Genomic DNA, 17088 nt, shown 5'->3' with positions numbered 1-17088 from the left:
TCCACATCTGTCTGAGTCTCCGTCCGGTGGTCCCGGTCCCCGCCTCACAGCGAGGGACCTGATGGTCGCACAGCTCCACCTCCAGGCTGTCGAGGTCCAGAACACCCGGGCCCTGGTTCCCGTCGTCCACGACACTTCATCCACCTCCTACGGCCGCTGGCGGGACCAGGTCCTCCTTGCTCTCTGTCGCTACGCCCTCGACGACCACGTCCTCGTCGATACTCCTGTTCAGGCCCGGGACGACCTCTGGCTGCACCTCAACACATCGTCATCTCCTGGATCTTTGGGACCATCTCCCTCGATCTCCAGGACGTCATGCGGACTCCCGGCAGCACCACGCGCTAGGCCTGGCTGGCCCTCAAGGGCCAGTTCCCAGGCAACGCCGAGGCCCGTGCTCTTCAGCTTGATGCGCAGTTCCGCACCTTCGTGCAGGGAGACCTCTCTGTTAGCGAGTATTGCCGAAAGATGAAGGGTATGGCAGATGCTCTTCATAACCTCGGCTGCCCTGGTGAGTGACAGGATCTTGGTGCTCCATGTCCTGCGGGGTCTCAGCAGCCACTACGACCTTCTCCGGACTTGGCTACCTCGGCACCGGCCTTTCCCCACTTTCCTGCAGGTTCGCAACGACCTCTGCCTCGACGAGATCACTCGAGGCCTCTCGTCGGGCTCCTCCTCCTCGTCCACATCCACCGCTCTTGTGACGACTCCACCGGCCTCCTCGGCCCCGCCTGCCACTTCTCTCCTTGGCGCTCCTCCCCCTGCGCCAAGTGGGGGTGGGGGCGGTCGTTTCGGGCATCGTCGCCGGAACGGGAAGGGTGGTGGTGGCTCTGGTGGAGGCGGTGGGGGTGGTGGTTCGGGTGGGGGCGGTCGTGCTCCTCCCGTGGCGACTCCAGTTCCTGGTGCTCCCTAGACATCCTTCAGCAACCCATGGTCAGGGCACATCTCGATGTGGCCTTTCTAGACTCTGGGAGGCGAGGCTCGCCCTCCACACCAGCCCATGGCCATGTTCGCTGGCCCTGCTTCCCCGGTGTCCTGGACTCCTGCTTCGACTTGACCGGCCTAGCCCGGCGGGTGAGACCAGGTGGCACTGGCCCAGTCCTTCAGCACCATGCAGCTCACGTCGCCAGTCAGCGCGGGGTGGATCGCCGACTCGAGCGCCTCATCACACCACACCTGATGCTGGTATACTTTCTTCCGTCCACCCTCCCCACCCTTCCTGCCCTTCTGCCATCATGGTGGGCAATGGTTCTTGCCTTCCTATCACCTCTGTGGGCTCGGTTCCTGGTTCCTTTCACCTTTCCAATGTTCTTGTTCCTCCCCAGATGGTTCACAACCTTCTTTCTATTCGCAAGTTTACCGCTGATAATTCTTGTTCTATTGAATTTGACTCTTCTGGTCTTACTGTGAAGGATTTGGCTTTCCGGCGTCCACTCCTCTGATGTGATAGCCAGGGACCCCTTTACACCCTCCGTCTTCCTGCTTCCGCTGCTCCTTCATCGACTCCATCTTCGTCTGTTGCCTTGGCCTCTACCACTTCTTTCACTACTTGGCACCGCCAGCTAGGTCATCCTTGCCGCGACGTTTTGACTCGTCTCAGTCGTAGTGCAGATCTTACTTGTACTAGGGGAACTGATAGGCATTTTTGTCATGCGTGCCAGTTAGGCCATCATATTAGACTTCCTTTTTCTTCTTCTTCTTCTTCGCATGCGAGTCATGCCTTTGATCTTATTCACTGTGATATGTGGACCTCTCCTGTCATCGGTCTTTCTGGCTTTAAATACTATCTGGTGATTGTTGATGATTTCTCCCACTACTCTTAGACTTTTCCGTTGTGTGCGAAGTCTGACACGTTCTTCACCCTTCTCCATTTCCTTGCCTAGGTCACCACTTAGTTTGGTCTCACCATCAAAGCCGTCTAGTGTGATAATGGTCACGAGTTCGACAATAGTGCTTTTCGTGCTTTCTTCCTCTCTCGTGGCATTCACCTGCGCATGCGCATGTCTTGCCCGTACACACCCCCTCAGAACGGCAAGGCTGACCGGATGATCCGCACCACGAATGATGTGGTGCACACCCTCCTTCTCCAGGCCTCCCTTCCTGCCAACTTCTGGGCTGAGGGCCTACACACTGCCACCTACCTTCTCAACCACCTCCTCTCCACTGCCTCCCCAGCTCCCACCCCACACCAAGCTCTCTTTGGCACCCCACCTCAGTATGATCACCTCCGTGTTTTTGGGTGCGCCTGCTACCCTAACACTTCTGCCATCACTTCTCACAAGTTGGCGCCCTGTTCGACCCGGTGTGTGTTTCTTGGCTACTCCCCTGACCACAAGGGGTACCGCTGCTTCGACCTCATCTCTCACCGAGTCCTTATTTCCCAGCATGTTGTGTTCGACGAGTCGGATTTCCCCTACTCCACCTCCCCTACACCCTCTCCCGATCCTGCCCTGGAGTCCGTGTTTTCACCTGATCCGGTGGTCCAGCCACCTGTCTCTATGTACCCGTTACCTGCAGGTCCCCCAGCTGCGCCACACGCGGCCCCGGCGCCCCCTCTCGCGCCACGCGTGGCCCTAGAGCCCCCTGTCGCGCCACACGTGGCCCTGGTCTCCTCTTCTGACTGGCCGGTACTCGTTTACCGACGCCGGTCGACGCCGGCCCCAGCTGCTCCGCCTCCGTCGTCGGACGGTCCGGACCTAGGGGTCGGACAGTCCGACTCCGTCCCTCTATCTGACCGGGAGTTCCGACCGGACGGTCCGGACCCAGGGGCTGAACAGTCCGGTCCCAACCCTCTGTCTGGCCGTGAGGTTCAGCTGGACGGTCCGGACCATGGGACCGGATGGTCTGGTCCAGCCACTTGGGGGCGTCCTGATCCCCTAGTTTACCATCCGTCTGTCCTCCATCGGGATCTTGGCAACACTCATCCCATGGTGACACGGCGGGCAGTGGGCGTTCTCCGCCCGAAGGTGCTCTCCGCCACCGAGCCCGGGATCTCCCCGCTTCCCTCCTCTGTTCGTGATGCCCTCGCTGATCCCCACTGGCATCAGGCGATGGAGGAGTATGCAACCCTTCTTGCCAACCAGACGTGGGACCTTGTACCACGTCTGTCTGGTTGTAACGTGGTCACCAGCAAGTGGATCTGGATGCATAAGCATCGTGCTGATGGCTCCTTGGACCGCTACAAGGCTCGTTGGGTTCTCCGGGGGTTTACTCAGCGGCCTGGTGTGGACTATGATGAGACATTCGGCCCAGTGGTGAAGCATGCCACCATGCGTGCGGTTCTCTCGCTTGCTCTCTCTCGCTCATGGCCCATGCATCAGTTGGACGTCAAGAACGTTTTCCTCCATGGCACCTTGTCTGAGACAGTCTACTACAGCCAGCCCGTGGGGTTTGTGGATTCCAGCCGTCCTGACATGGTCTGCTGCCTCAACAAGTCTCTCTATGGACTAAAGCAGGCTCCTCAAGCTTGGTACTCTCGGTTTGCCACGTTCTTAGTCTCCCTGCGGTTCACCGAGTGCAAGTCGGATACCTCCCTATTTGTCTACCGTCATAGCACTGACACTGCATATCTGCTGCTGTATGTCGATGACATCATCCTTGTCGCGTCCGGTCGGCCCTTGCTTCAGCACATCATCCAGTCCCTGCAACAGGAGTTTGCCATGAAGGATCTGGGTGTGCTCCACCACTTCCTGGGTGTCATTGTCGAGCCCTGTCCTTCTGACCACTTTCTTAACCAGCGCCAGTATGCTCTTGACATTCTGGAGCGGACCGGGATGACTGATTGCAAGCCGTTTTCCACTCCGGTCGACACTCAAGCGAAGTTCTCTATCAACTTGGGCGATCCTGTTGCTGACCCGACTGCCTACGGCCTTGCAGTACCTCACCTTCACCAGGCCAGACATCACATATGCCATCCAACAAGTCTGCCTCCATATGCATGACCCCCACGAGTCACACCTCCCTGCTCTGAAGTGGCTCCTCCGCTATGTTCGTGGCACATCTGACTACGGCCTAGTCCTTCACTGGTCCTTTTCCACTGAGCTCGTCGTCTACACTGATGCCGACTGGGCTGGCTGTCCAGATACTCGTCGCTCCACCTCCGGCTACGCCGTCTTCCTCGACGGCAACCTTGTCTCCTGGTCATCCAAGCGACAACCGGTTGTTTCTCGCTTCAGTGCTAAGGCCGAGTACCGTGCCGTTGCCAACGGCGTGGCTGAGGCATCGTGGCTCCGACAGCTCTTGGCGGAGCTCCATAGTTCGCTCACCAAGAGCACTCTGGTCTATTACGACAACGTCAATGCTGTCTACCTCTCCACAACTCGGTTCAGCATCAGCGGACGAAGCGTGTGGAGATCAACCTGCACTTTGTCCGCGACTGCGTTGCTGTCGGCGATGTTCGGGTTCTCCATGTCCCGACTACCTCCCAGTTTACTGACATCTTCACCAAGGGTCTCCCCTCTTCGATTTTCTCAGAGTTCTAGTCCAGTCTCAACGTCACCAGTGGCTAGTTGTGACTGCGGGGGTGTTCTTTCTTTCTTGTCCAGTCTCGAACTCCGTTGCGCCGGTACGTTCAGACTGCGGGGGGGTGTTGGTGTGTGGCCCAAGGCCCATGAGGCCCGTGTATATATATCCTCAACCCTTCTAGGGTTAATCTTAATCTAATCACAATTTGCAACATTCCTCGGTGGTGGCCTCCAACAAGCTCGGCGGCCTCTTCAGGCACAATGCCTTGGCAAGCAGTGCCTCAGCCGGTTCTTCTCCGGCCATGTTCAATGCTGCTCACCTGATGTCCACCGAGCTTTTCGTTGGTGGTGAGTTTTTTTTTCTCCTTTTGATGTAAATATGAACAGGAGCATCTTCTTACATGTACTTATTAACTTTTGTCATTTAGGTACCAATGATGATTCTCTGAGGGCACATTCGCTAGCTTTGGGGATGTGACTGAAGGTCAGCTTTGAAATTGAGCTTCTGTCTTGAACAAGCAACCTTCCATATAGTATCATACATCCTTTTTTTTTCTTTGCTCTATGTTCTGGTGTGGTCCATGTGGTACTTCTCTTAGGATCTAATCAGTTTTAGTTTTCGTGACAACTCGGTGATCACTGACAGGGAGGGAATCTAGGAAATCAACAGGGTTTGGCTTCGTGAACTTCGTTAATGGTGATGAAGCCAAGAGCGCCATGGAGGCCATGGACAGTAAGCTGAGTCAAGACAAAACTGCTGCTACTCTTACAATTTTAGCTGTTGACCTGCTTCTTTGTCTTAGTTTGAGTATCTAAGTGTGTTAAAATGTTGGGTAATATGAGTTGTATAACATGTGAATATGGTTTGTTTTGAGAAGATGCTTTCGTGATGCCCGTATATTAATTGTTGCATGTTTTACCTTTTATTTTGGGTTTTGCCTCATTCATGATTTGTTCTATTGTGTTGACGACAGAAATATACTCTTGCTAGGCCTTAATTTGTACTGCATTTACATTGCTTGCAGGAACTTGGGGAGCATAATATTTTTTTTAGAGGAAAGGCTTTTCAGCCCTGCTTTTTATAAAGCAAAAACGACGGTTTTACTAAGGATACCAGCTTACAAGGTAGCATTACATCCAGACCCAAACGAAGGGGAACCACTTCAGCAGTTTTCAAACCTGAAAGCAGCCAGAAAGAACCACCCAGAACACAGTTACCAACCTCATCTTGAAAACGAAACTAAAACAACAAGCTGAACCCTAACCAACCCCAACCCTATGGTTGAGCTGTCTGGCACGATTTAAAATCTTCTCTTTTAGATCTGTCATCTTCGGGGAGCGTAATATCCGCATGAACTTTGCAAATGAGAGACCTCCAGGGAATCAAGGTGGTGGCGGTTGTGGGGGTGATGGTTATGGCAACCAATGAGGCTATGGTGATTGCAACCAATGCTATGGAGGGCAATTCTAAAGACCTTGCTGACTTGAAAACTTAAACAATGAGCTTTAGGACCTGATATGGCTTATTATGTGAAACATCATTATGTTTTACTTTCATACCGTTTATTACAAGTCAATCGTTCGTCTAGGTGGAAATTTGTTGCTGCTATATTTGCCCTTTGTGCTTGTCGTCAAGGCCTCGTATGTAGGTAGTGTTTTTGTGAGTGAGAATTAAGAACACATGCATTGTCTTCCAATCTACTGCAATGTGTAGAGGGTGATTGCTTGAGTTGCATGAGGGAGTCTTTCTGTTCATGTGTAGAGGGTGATTGCTCGAGTTGCATGAGGGAGTCTTTCTGTTCATTTCAGATTTGATCAATATTGAGCATTACTTTACAAACTAGAATTTGCCTGACCAGTCATTATACATGCTCTACGTTGTTTGTAGCATGCTCCTTGTTTGTGTGGTATATTTTACGTTGTCGGCTTCCATCTTTATTCTTAGAGTTTTCTCGTTTTGGTGCGTGTGTTTTTAACTGCCAAATAATATCTTTTTAAATGAAGTAACACCAGATTAACATATATATATATATATGCAGATCATACTATTTGTACTTTACAATTTGATATATAACTTAGATCGATTTTATGTCTGACTGTACTTTACATGATAATAAATTTAACGAGTGATATAGTTGACACCGTAGCGTTAGCACGGGTACATTACTAGTGATCAATAAGTTTAGCAACTTATAATTTCTCTGATATATAATAAGTATATAATTCTTCGTTGATTTGAGGAGCCCGTTATAAAAGACTTTTATATCCTAATAAATATCCGTTATCATTTTCATATCGATTCGTATTTATGCGTATTTATATTCGATTCTGTTTTCGAATCTGGATTTCTGATTCCAACAAAGAAAAAGGAAAATAAATATGGTAAAACTACTTTCCATCCCTTCTTACTCCCTCAGTCCGGCAGTCCCAGATTATATGGGATTCTGACTATTCACTTTTAATTTTTAATCATTCGTCTTATTCAAAAATTTAGTGTAAATATAAAAACTTATAAGTAATACTTAAACTACTTTTAATAATAAGCAAAATAAAAAATATTTTCAAATTTTTTAATAAAACAAATGTTTAAGTCAAAATCTCGTATAATAGCGAGGGATACGACCATCTTTTTACGCTCCCCTCCACTCCTCTTTCTTTTTTATTATTTTCACTTGAGAAATCATACACAATCATACTAGGTTGTCCGTTCTGAAAACTGTTGGCAAACACTGCACTCCATCCCTCTCCATTTCTTAATTTTCTTTTTTTTTTTGTTTTTTTTTTCACTTTATAAATCACCGCTTGTCGGCGTCCGCCCTCCGCCGCTACACTCCATTTCCCGATGGACGGGGCCGACGGCGAGTGGGTGTGGGTGCGGCGGCCGGCGGAGGCGGAGGCCGTGGCGGCGGCGGCGGGGTGGCCGCCGGCGGAGGAGGCGCGGCCGCTGGAGGTGACGTTCGCGTCGCCGGCGAAGTACTTCACCGACGCGGCGCCCATCGGGAACGGCAGCCTCGGCGCCCTGGTGTGGGGCGGCGTCGCATCGGAGAAGCTCCAACTCAACCGTGAGTAGCTCGGTTCGATCCCCTCCTAGCTCAACTCATCCTGTCCAAGAAACCGTTTCGAATTCTGCTGTGCTGCGGCTGACCCAATGGGGGTGATTCGGTCATGAACTCGTTTCCGGCTAATTATCGATTGGTTGCTCGAGAGGGATGCGCTGTGATTATCGATTCTGTGCTGTGGGGTATGAGTCATGAACGATTGAATGTTGGCATATTATCATTATATGATTAACTATTTTTAATGTGGTTTTGTTGGGAGCAGTTGAATTTTGCTTGTGCCAACTGAAGATTGTCGTTATATGGCTGTGGACTTGCATCCAATTATTATCCGTGACTTTTGAGGTCTGCACACTTGTCCTTGATTGCTAAAAGGATTTTCTATGAGTTGTGTCAGTTAAGTAGGAAGAGTTATGAGCTAGATTAGAAAAGCATATGAGGATTAGCAGGTTGTTGAAGGCAAATCAGCGAAGTGTTGGAACCAAAGTAACCATTGATCCCAGAAGATCAAGAAAGGCTATGGGATTAATCAAATTCATTGATTTGTTTTGAAGATGGTTGTGACTGGTTATAGTACTGGCTATGTGTTCTTATCATATGATTTACTATTGTGCTGATAAAATATAGTCGTACAGAAAAAATATTTTTTCAACACCTGCTATATTAATAAGTTTGGGAGTGCGATGGAGATTATTGACTGTGTGAAAGAGAGAGGCGTGGTCAGTTTCTTACCTATTTATGGTAGGTTAACAAGGTGTAGGAGGATTTCTGAACGACTGTTGACAATCTAACTTCGGTTTCTTTTTTTGGGGTTTCACCTTTTTAATTCTTGTAACTGTATTATTTTTAAATACCATTCTTGAATTTATTTTAGTTACTCTTACAGAAATTAATTTACAGTCAATAAATTTTAGGTATTTTAATTTTGACCTTGATACCGGTAAACTTACATGCATAAAATTTTACGTAGAATTTTATGTCACACTTTGCTATTAAAAAATAGCAATGTTCCATGCATATGCACATTTATAAATTATGGATAATGCAATCATTTATAAATGATGCCATAAATAACACAAAAATGTCAGGGATGGTCATGCATACTATCACCAACAACACCTTTTATGTTATTACACAAAGGAATACTTGGAACATTGATGTTTCAAGAATAGAAATGTAGCATGTACCAATTGTATCTTGATTGAATTTGCTTGTGATGGCCAAACTAGATGTTTTGGTAAACCTTTTTCCTTCTAGTGCTAGATGACTAGAAGATGACAGTATATTTGGCATGCCTTACTCTTCAGGTTCTCCATTGATTTCTGCAGGATGCTTGATCATACCATTGACTATGTGAATACTTCACAATTTCTGTGAATACCTCCATCATTTCTTTGAGGATCCGCCCTTTCTTACGCTAATACTAGTTTGTCTTGATAAATAAAGAACTTAGACTAGCGTGTTCATACAGTCTATGTGGCATGCACTTCATGCAGATTGCAGATGAGACGTGGCTTCAGTTGCCCATCACATTTATATGTTCTTGGTTTCAGTTATAAAAGTAAATAGAAAAGGGCGTGGGCTGTGGTAACTGTGTCACCAAGACATGAGTCCATTTTGGTCTTTGAATGCTGTTTCTCTGCACGTGTGTATTCAGAGATTAGCAGCCTCACCAGTCACCAAGTGTCTTTGTGATGAATTCTTGGGAGGGATTGGAGTGATTAATTTCCAACAGTAAACACATACTATGGTAAAAAATATTGAATCCATCATCAAAGTCGGTGCCTTGACTGGAACTAGTATGCACTTGAACAGTTCAACCTCTATTCACATCAGTATCGTGCAAGTTGTGTTGGCTGTTCTGGTTATGCCAGAGCCAGACTTCATCTTTTTAGTTTCTGAACAAAAAAGGTAGCAAACATATTTGTGGATCTTGCATGTGCTCCAGCTTCCAAACTATAGTTAGATGATTTTGTACTGCTCCTTTTGACTTTTTGTTCACTGAGCATTCACTTTGTTGGATTTCTTGAAAATAACATCGGTACGCCTGTGCATAAAGTTAATTTCTTCATATTAAACCTATGTTTGCAGATGACACTCTATGGACAGGTGGACCCGGTAATTATACAAACCCCAAAGCACCTGCAGTTCTTTCTAAAGTAAGGGACCTTGTTAACAGGGGACAGTATGCTGAAGCCACAGCTGTTGCTTATGACCTATCCGGTGATCAGACACAGGTGCACATTGTAGTTTTTAGTCAATAAGAGTTTACATTGATATATTCATGTTGATGATATATTACTTATGCTTCAACTGAAGGTATATCAACCTCTTAGTGATATTGATCTGGCCTTTGATGAACATGTGAAGTACACGAATTATAAAAGAAACCTTGATCTTCGAACAGCAACTGTTAATGTCACTTATACTGTTGGGGAGGTAGTCCACTCAAGGGAACACTTCTCATCAAATCCACACCAAGTTATTGCGACTAAAATCTCTGCAGACAAACCAGGAGGTGTCTCCTTTACAGTATCTTTGACTACTCCATTAAACCATCAGATTCGTGTAACAAACACAAATGAAATTATCATGGAAGGTTATTGCCCAGGAGAAAGGCCTACAGAATATGGCAATGCCTCTGATCATCCAATTGGAATTAAGTTTTCTGCTATTCTCTATCTGCAGACGAGTGGTGCCAATGGAACAGTGGAAATATTAAATAATAAGATGCTGAAACTTGTTGGTGCTGACTCAGCTGTCTTGCTCCTTGCAGCTGCTACTTCATTTGAAGGGCCATTTGTCAATCCTTCTGATTCTAAACTTGATCCAACTACATCTGCTTTGACAGCATTAAGTGTAGCAAGGAACATGCCATATTCACAGTTAAAAGCTTATCACGTGGATGATTACCAGAACCTTTTCCAGCGGGTTTCCTTGCAACTTTCACGAGATTCTAATGATGCCCTTGGAAGGAATAGTTTGGTTAATCTACCTGAGAATAACTCACAGGAAACCTTTGTATCTGATTGTGCTGTACAGATGATTGAGTGCTCAACATTTCAGAGGTTTAATAATTCAGACAAGCCTACTGTAGACAGAATTCTAAGCTTTAGAGATGATGAAGATCCTTCTCTAGTGGAACTCCTGTTCCAGTTTGGTCGCTATCTACTAATTTCTTGCTCGAGGCCTGGAACCCAGATTTCTAATCTTCAAGGAATATGGAACGATGACACTTCACCACCATGGGAGTATGATTTCTTCTTCATCTGTCTTCTCTTATTATTACTATCTTAAAATAATATGCTTTTACTTTACAAAAAAGAAAAAAAGTAGCTACAGCATCAGGAAGTCAACTTTACCATATGTTTACCAATTCTGAACTTTATTTGTTTCATACTTTGTTGAACTCTGTCCATCAGTTCCCACATGTTTGTCAATTGTATTTGCTCCTGTCAGTTTGTGTGAAGTGTATTAGGTCTAATGGCATATGGTTTGAAGCAGTAATATAGAAGTTCATCTAACTGCAGTTACAAGTTAAAAATGCTTCTGTAGTTACATGTTACAAGTTATAATAGCCGTCACAAAGTTTCATTCACTCTTATAATTTTGGCTGTAGTCATTCCGCTCTGTAGTAACTACATATCGTTCACACACAACACAAGAATCTGCTGTGACATGGTTAAACAATATTGTCTGTATACAGTAGCTAATAATCATATTACTTGTATATATTTTTCTACTATCATGTCATAATACACACACATTTTAGGTTCTGCTACTACCAGTGTAAAAGCAACTGATGGCACATGAAGAAGCTTGAGAGAAATATGCACTTATCTACATGTTCCATATAGTTTTATATAGTGTTACAGTGTTATTTTCAGATAGAGTTACCACAATTTTCAGATTTTCTGTAGTTCTAATGATATTTTCTAAAAACCGTCTGTTTTAAATTTTTGCCCATGAAATGACATATATACAAGTCTTCTTTTTTTTCTTCAGGGAGAGATATGTATTGGTCGATTGAACCAAAAAGTTTAGGGGATGATTGTTGGCTTTTTTATGGAAAAAGCCAAACAGCATGTTTGCAAATGAAAATAATATGTGAATAAAACTTTTATATATGTATCGTTAGCGATCGAAAAGACAAGGTTGGGTAATAAACTTCAGTGGAAAAACCCCAAATCAACTCCAAATTTAAAATTGAACATTTAAATTTTGGTTTATAAGCATAAGCAAAAGCGAAAAGATGGGGTTGAGTGCCTACTGGGTAGTGCAGACTCTCACCTTCTGTACAGAGTGAATGTGGAGTTGTGGACTTCTTTGTATCAAATATATATTATACTTCAGTCATTTGCAAGTATGTTTTATGGAAGTCCTTTTTTCACTATTGAGATTTATCTATTTTCTTTCCAGTGCAGCTCCCCATCCAAATATAAATCTACAAATGAATTACTGGCCCGCGCTTCCTTGTAACCTTAGCGAATGCCAAGAGCCACTGTTTGACTTCATAGGATCTCTTTCAGTTAATGGGACTAAGACTGCAAAAGTAAGAACACAGTTGTACAAATTAGCAATGCTTGCCATGTAATCCCTCTGTCCAGAATTGATCTACATATTAGCTTTGTTTGCTTTTCCAGAATTGATCTACGTATAGCATGTGTGTCTTTAGTTTTGTTGCCATATTGAATGGATATCGCACATCCTGAGCATGCATGCATGCAAACTTGATGCATGACATTTGTTTTGTCCTCATATGCATATGCCTTCACCTTGAAATTAGGGATGTGAGGGATAATTCGATGCGAGACAATGCATGCAAATTCAGCCTTGGTCTTTGTGCAAATCTAAATATGTAGATCATTTGGGGAAGGAGGGAGTAATTGCTAAACAACTTTAATTCCTATCTTGAGCAATGAGCAGTTCTACATGTGCTAGAAATTTCTTCCAAAATTCTTACTAAATTCTCGACAGTTTGATTTAATTAGTTGGAAGTTCTCGCAAATCAAGATTTAATCATAGTGCGCCACATCGGTGTCTGTAAAAAGTTTGTAACAGTTTTTTTGTACGTATAGCTGCTTCTTACCTACGAAGAACCTAAATGTTTTGTTTTGTTTTTAAACTGTAAAACATGTAATATGTGTTATGTAATTATAATACCTAAAAAACATAACCATTTGTTATATAAGTGTAGCACATGTAATATTTATATTAGATTATTACATACATTGTTATAATCTTTCATCTCTTCTGTAAACCAGGTTGACCTTATACCACATTCCTAGTTTCAATTACCTTTTCCATGTGGGCTCAGTGTATAGTCTGAAACTTCCTTTTAAAGGGAATTTTTTGATGGTGAATATCCCTTTTCCACATTTGATCTGATGATATTTTTCCCTGACAGATAAATTATGAAGCTAGCGGTTGGGTCAGTCATCAAGTCACAGACTTGTGGGCTAAAACATCGCCAGATGCTGGTGACCCTGTGTGGGCCTTATGGCCAATGGGTGGGCCATGGCTCGCCACTCACCTGTGGGAACATTACAGTTATACAATGGACAAAGTGAGTAATTATATAGACACAAAATTTATGTCCTAAATGGCATGTATTTCTTTCCAGTATAACCTTTACTGGATTGTGTACTGACACTTCAAAGTATGATATGTGAATTGCAGTATGATGGTCATTTTGGTTGATAAAATTTGATTGATATTTCAATTTTGCTCGTTGTTTATCAGTTAGGAAGCACTGTCCACTTTTATGTTCTAATTTTCTAAGATGCATTCTTGCTGGCATGCCAGGATATTCTATGTATTAGAATGCAATGTGTTTTAGCCAAACAATGTAGACATGTTTCGCCAGAAAGATGCATGGTTCAAGAAGGCGATAGACACAAGATGGTCGGCAGGGCTAATTCTACTGCCTGGGGTGCCTAGATGGCAAGAATAGTGAACAAAAAAGTGCAGAACAGGCAGATCAGATACCAGAGCTCCAAGGCAGGGTACCCACCCATTGCGCTGCCAAATGCCAAATTCTGACGACCACCCTGTGCCTAGAGCCCAATAGGTGCCTAGGCACTGCCTAGGATCAATTTTTCAGAATGCTGCAAAGATGTGTTGATTTCTTTTCTAAGGCATCAAGAGATATCTATTAACACCAAAGATTTCTGCTTGGTACCAGGTTGTGTATGTGCACCACCTAACTACAGAAAAAAAATAATATGTTCAATAGTAACGTCAATGCAACTTACTTTAACCATACACCAATAGCACTAGAATGTCCTTTACGGTTAAAGACACTTGCTGTGTCTGGTTCCTTTTACCATTTGCTTTGTGTGTGCAACTGATAGATATTCTCCTGGCCTTGTTGTGAAGATTAGATGGGATCCGCAGTGATCTATTCATGTTACACCGATAGCACCAATATTACATCTGTTATTTTATTCAAGTCATTATTTGCAGAACTTTTTGGAGAAAACAGCATACCCCCTTTTGGAAGGGTCTGCATCATTTCTGTTGGACTGGTTGATTGAGGGAGATGGAGAGTATTTGGAGACCAACCCTTCGACTTCTCCAGAGCATTATTTCATCGCTCCAGATGGTAGGAAGGCCTGTGTGAGCTACTCAACAACTATGGACATGTCTATTATAAGAGAAATTTTCTCAGCTGTACTTGTGTCTTCAGATGTAAGTCTTTTCACCACTTTTAACATTTTCTCGGATAGGCAAACAAGATCATTATGAATGAAGCATAAAGTCATAACAATATTATGTTATGAATACCTTCCCTTTCAATTATTCAAGTATGAATTTGCTTGGATACTAATGGCTTTATGGTATTTCGTTTCCATTCTGTCAGATTTTAGGAAAATCTGACACGGATGTGGTTCAGAGGATAAAAAAGGCAGTACCAAGGCTTCCACCAATAAAAGTTGCAAGAGATGGTACAATCATGGAGTGGGTCAGTTGATGATCATTCTTTTCTGTATCCATCCAGTTGTTTTCTGAAATCTGAATGCTGGTTTTATGTGAGCAGGCACAAGAATTTCAGGATCCTGAAGTTCATCACAGACATGTATCTCACCTTTTTGGTCTTTATCCTGGACATACTATGTCACTTGAGAAAACACCTGACCTCTGCAAAGCCGTTGCAAACAGTCTCTATAAAAGAGGTACCCATTCAATATAAAAATGTGCATAATGCTAATTCTTTCTCCTTTTGAAGCTTTCATTGTTTTGAGCTTAAACTAGATATTTATGAGATGGAAACAATTTGTTGCATATCTTTCTTGATCATCTTGGTTTGCCTTGACAATCAACTTCTATTTATGATGTTTCCATATAAAGCAAATAACTCCTTTTTTTTAACTGTAGAGATCATTTTAAAGTTTGGTGTAGTTATGGCATGTGCGTAAGTATGATTTGTTTCATGGAAACGAACTGCAAAAAATACAATGAGGTTTTACCTCTTCAAACACATTGTAGTTATCCTGATCAGCTTAGGTTCTCAAATCTCAATGCTTTATACATAGAAGGATAACTTAGAATAATGGGATACATAATATAGGAGCACTTATGATAATTGCATAGAGATGTCCTAAACAATTGTTATAACCGGCAGCTATGACTCTGAATGATTATTGAATATTGAATACTGCTTATGTGTTTTTTAATGGAAAAGGCGGGAACTCTTCCTATTTCATTAGAGAAGCAAAAAGGAGTTTAATGTACAAATAAAAACAGAGGCAATTTGGTTCAACTGGTACAGGAACTTCTTGGTGGATTACAAACTGCACTGAAACTCAATAAGAGAGAATGGGAAAAAAAAAGACTTAAGTTACGGCCTGTTTTCGTTAAGAATACTACATGCCAAGTTATTTGGGTGTCATGTTTCAACTATCAATAAAATTAACTGATGACACAGTAATTGGTCTCTCATATGAAAGTTTATATAATCATACTTTTAAGTTGGATAGGAAACTAATCTTTAATATCCTTTTTAACGGTTTCATGACACTTGTAGTGCTAGAAACATTTACTTTGCATACATTCAACGACTTTCTGAAACAGCTGATTTAATAACACTTCCAATTCAATCTGTTCTGCCTCATGAAATCTGATTTGTCATCTATTGAGTAGGTGATGATGGTCCCGGGTGGTCTACTTCCTGGAAGATGGCCCTTTGGGCGCATCTTCATAACAGTGAGCATGCATACAAAATGATCCTGCAGCTGATCACTTTGGTAGATCCAAGACACGAGGTTGAAAAGGAAGGAGGCCTATACAGCAATCTGTTCACAGCACACCCACCTTTCCAAATTGATGCAAATTTTGGGTAAAACTGATTATCTATCTTGGTTAATAATTTAGAATCATATTAACCATGCATAGACATGGATATGCAGCTCTCTTTGACGTAGCCATCTTAGTAGTTAAAACCAAACTGCTCAGAAAAAGTTGCGAAACTATAAAGAGCCCTAATAACAGTTACATCAGCCTCCATTCTAGTTGAGCTTATGCTTGCCCAAATTGTTCTTTCGTTACAGATTTCCTGCTGCATTGTCAGAAATGCTGGTACAAAGCACCGGGAGCGACTTGTACTTGCTCCCTGCCCTACCCCGAAACAAGTGGCCTCAAGGTTGTGTTAAAGGTCTGAAGGCCCGAGGCGGTGTGACCATCAACATCAGCTGGAAGGAAGGTAGCCTTCATGAAGCTCTTCTTTGGTCTAACAGCAGCCAGAATTCCGTTGAGAAGCTGCACTATGGGGGTCAGGTTGCCCCGATCAGTGTCTGGCCTGGTCAAGTTCACATGTTCAGTAAGGATCTGAAGTGCTTGAAGACTTGGGCTCTCTGAGGACGTACAAGTTCTGGTTTGTCAATCCAAAACCGAAATCTACTTGGGGGTAACTCACCAAATCTTCTGCACAGCCAATAAATCAATCTCGTTAGTTCTTTGCACATACCGAACTTCTACTTGTCTGCATTTGTTTCAGCTTTCCCTTTAGCACCTATGCAAATAAGTGCATGTTATGTGGATTTCTTTGTGTTCTAGTTGAGTCCGTGTGCTTATGTGAACTTCGGTTTTGAAATAATCTACATATGCACACAAGAATTGTTCTTCTTTCTGATGTGTTAATAGCAAGAATAGCATGTATGAATCATATTCAAATCAGAGACACATGCTTCACCATCATCAGGTTGGAAGCACTTACTCCAGTTGCCAGGGATTAACATACTGCTAGTCTTATTGCTGGATGGAGGAAGGTCTAGCTAGTAATTTCGTTTTGGCAAAAGTGATACAACTCATGCGTGCAAATTTTTCACTCGTTCCTAATTATGATATAATTAAACCTTTTTAATATTGTTTTTACAGTTGTACTACTAGACGTAAACATAATTCTAGTGAGTTTTTTTTTTCTAATTCTGTTATGGTAGGCGTGACCTGTGAGTTGTGTGTGAATGTAATACTGTTCCAAGCGGTTCACTCCTTGCGAAAAATGTTCTATTGCACATCAATTCAGTAGTGTTTCATTCATCTGTCCTATGTGGTCCAGCCTATCTATTTCTATG

At 43.6% G+C, this 17088-nt stretch overlaps 1 protein-coding gene across 1 annotated transcript; it reads left to right on the top strand.

The window, feature by feature from the left end:
* The first annotated feature begins 7246 nt into the window (after positions 1 to 7246).
* Positions 7247 to 16734, top strand: LOC102705105 (alpha-L-fucosidase 2-like). Its single transcript, XM_006662212.3, has 10 exons — positions 7247 to 7522; positions 9608 to 9753; positions 9836 to 10767; positions 11936 to 12068; positions 12924 to 13082; positions 13982 to 14206; positions 14379 to 14480; positions 14556 to 14691; positions 15659 to 15854; positions 16066 to 16734. The coding sequence occupies exons 1-10, from the start codon at positions 7303 to 7305 to the stop codon at positions 16370 to 16372; spliced, it is 2556 nt and encodes an 851-aa protein (XP_006662275.3). The 5' UTR covers positions 7247 to 7302; the 3' UTR covers positions 16373 to 16734.
* The last annotated feature ends 354 nt before the right edge of the window (positions 16735 to 17088 follow it).

The sequence above is a fragment of the Oryza brachyantha genome, chromosome 10 (assembly GCF_000231095.2).
Source record: "Oryza brachyantha chromosome 10, ObraRS2, whole genome shotgun sequence".
Lineage (NCBI taxonomy): Eukaryota > Viridiplantae > Streptophyta > Magnoliopsida > Poales > Poaceae > Oryza > Oryza brachyantha.
This window is presented reverse-complemented; position numbering and strand designations above follow the sequence as displayed.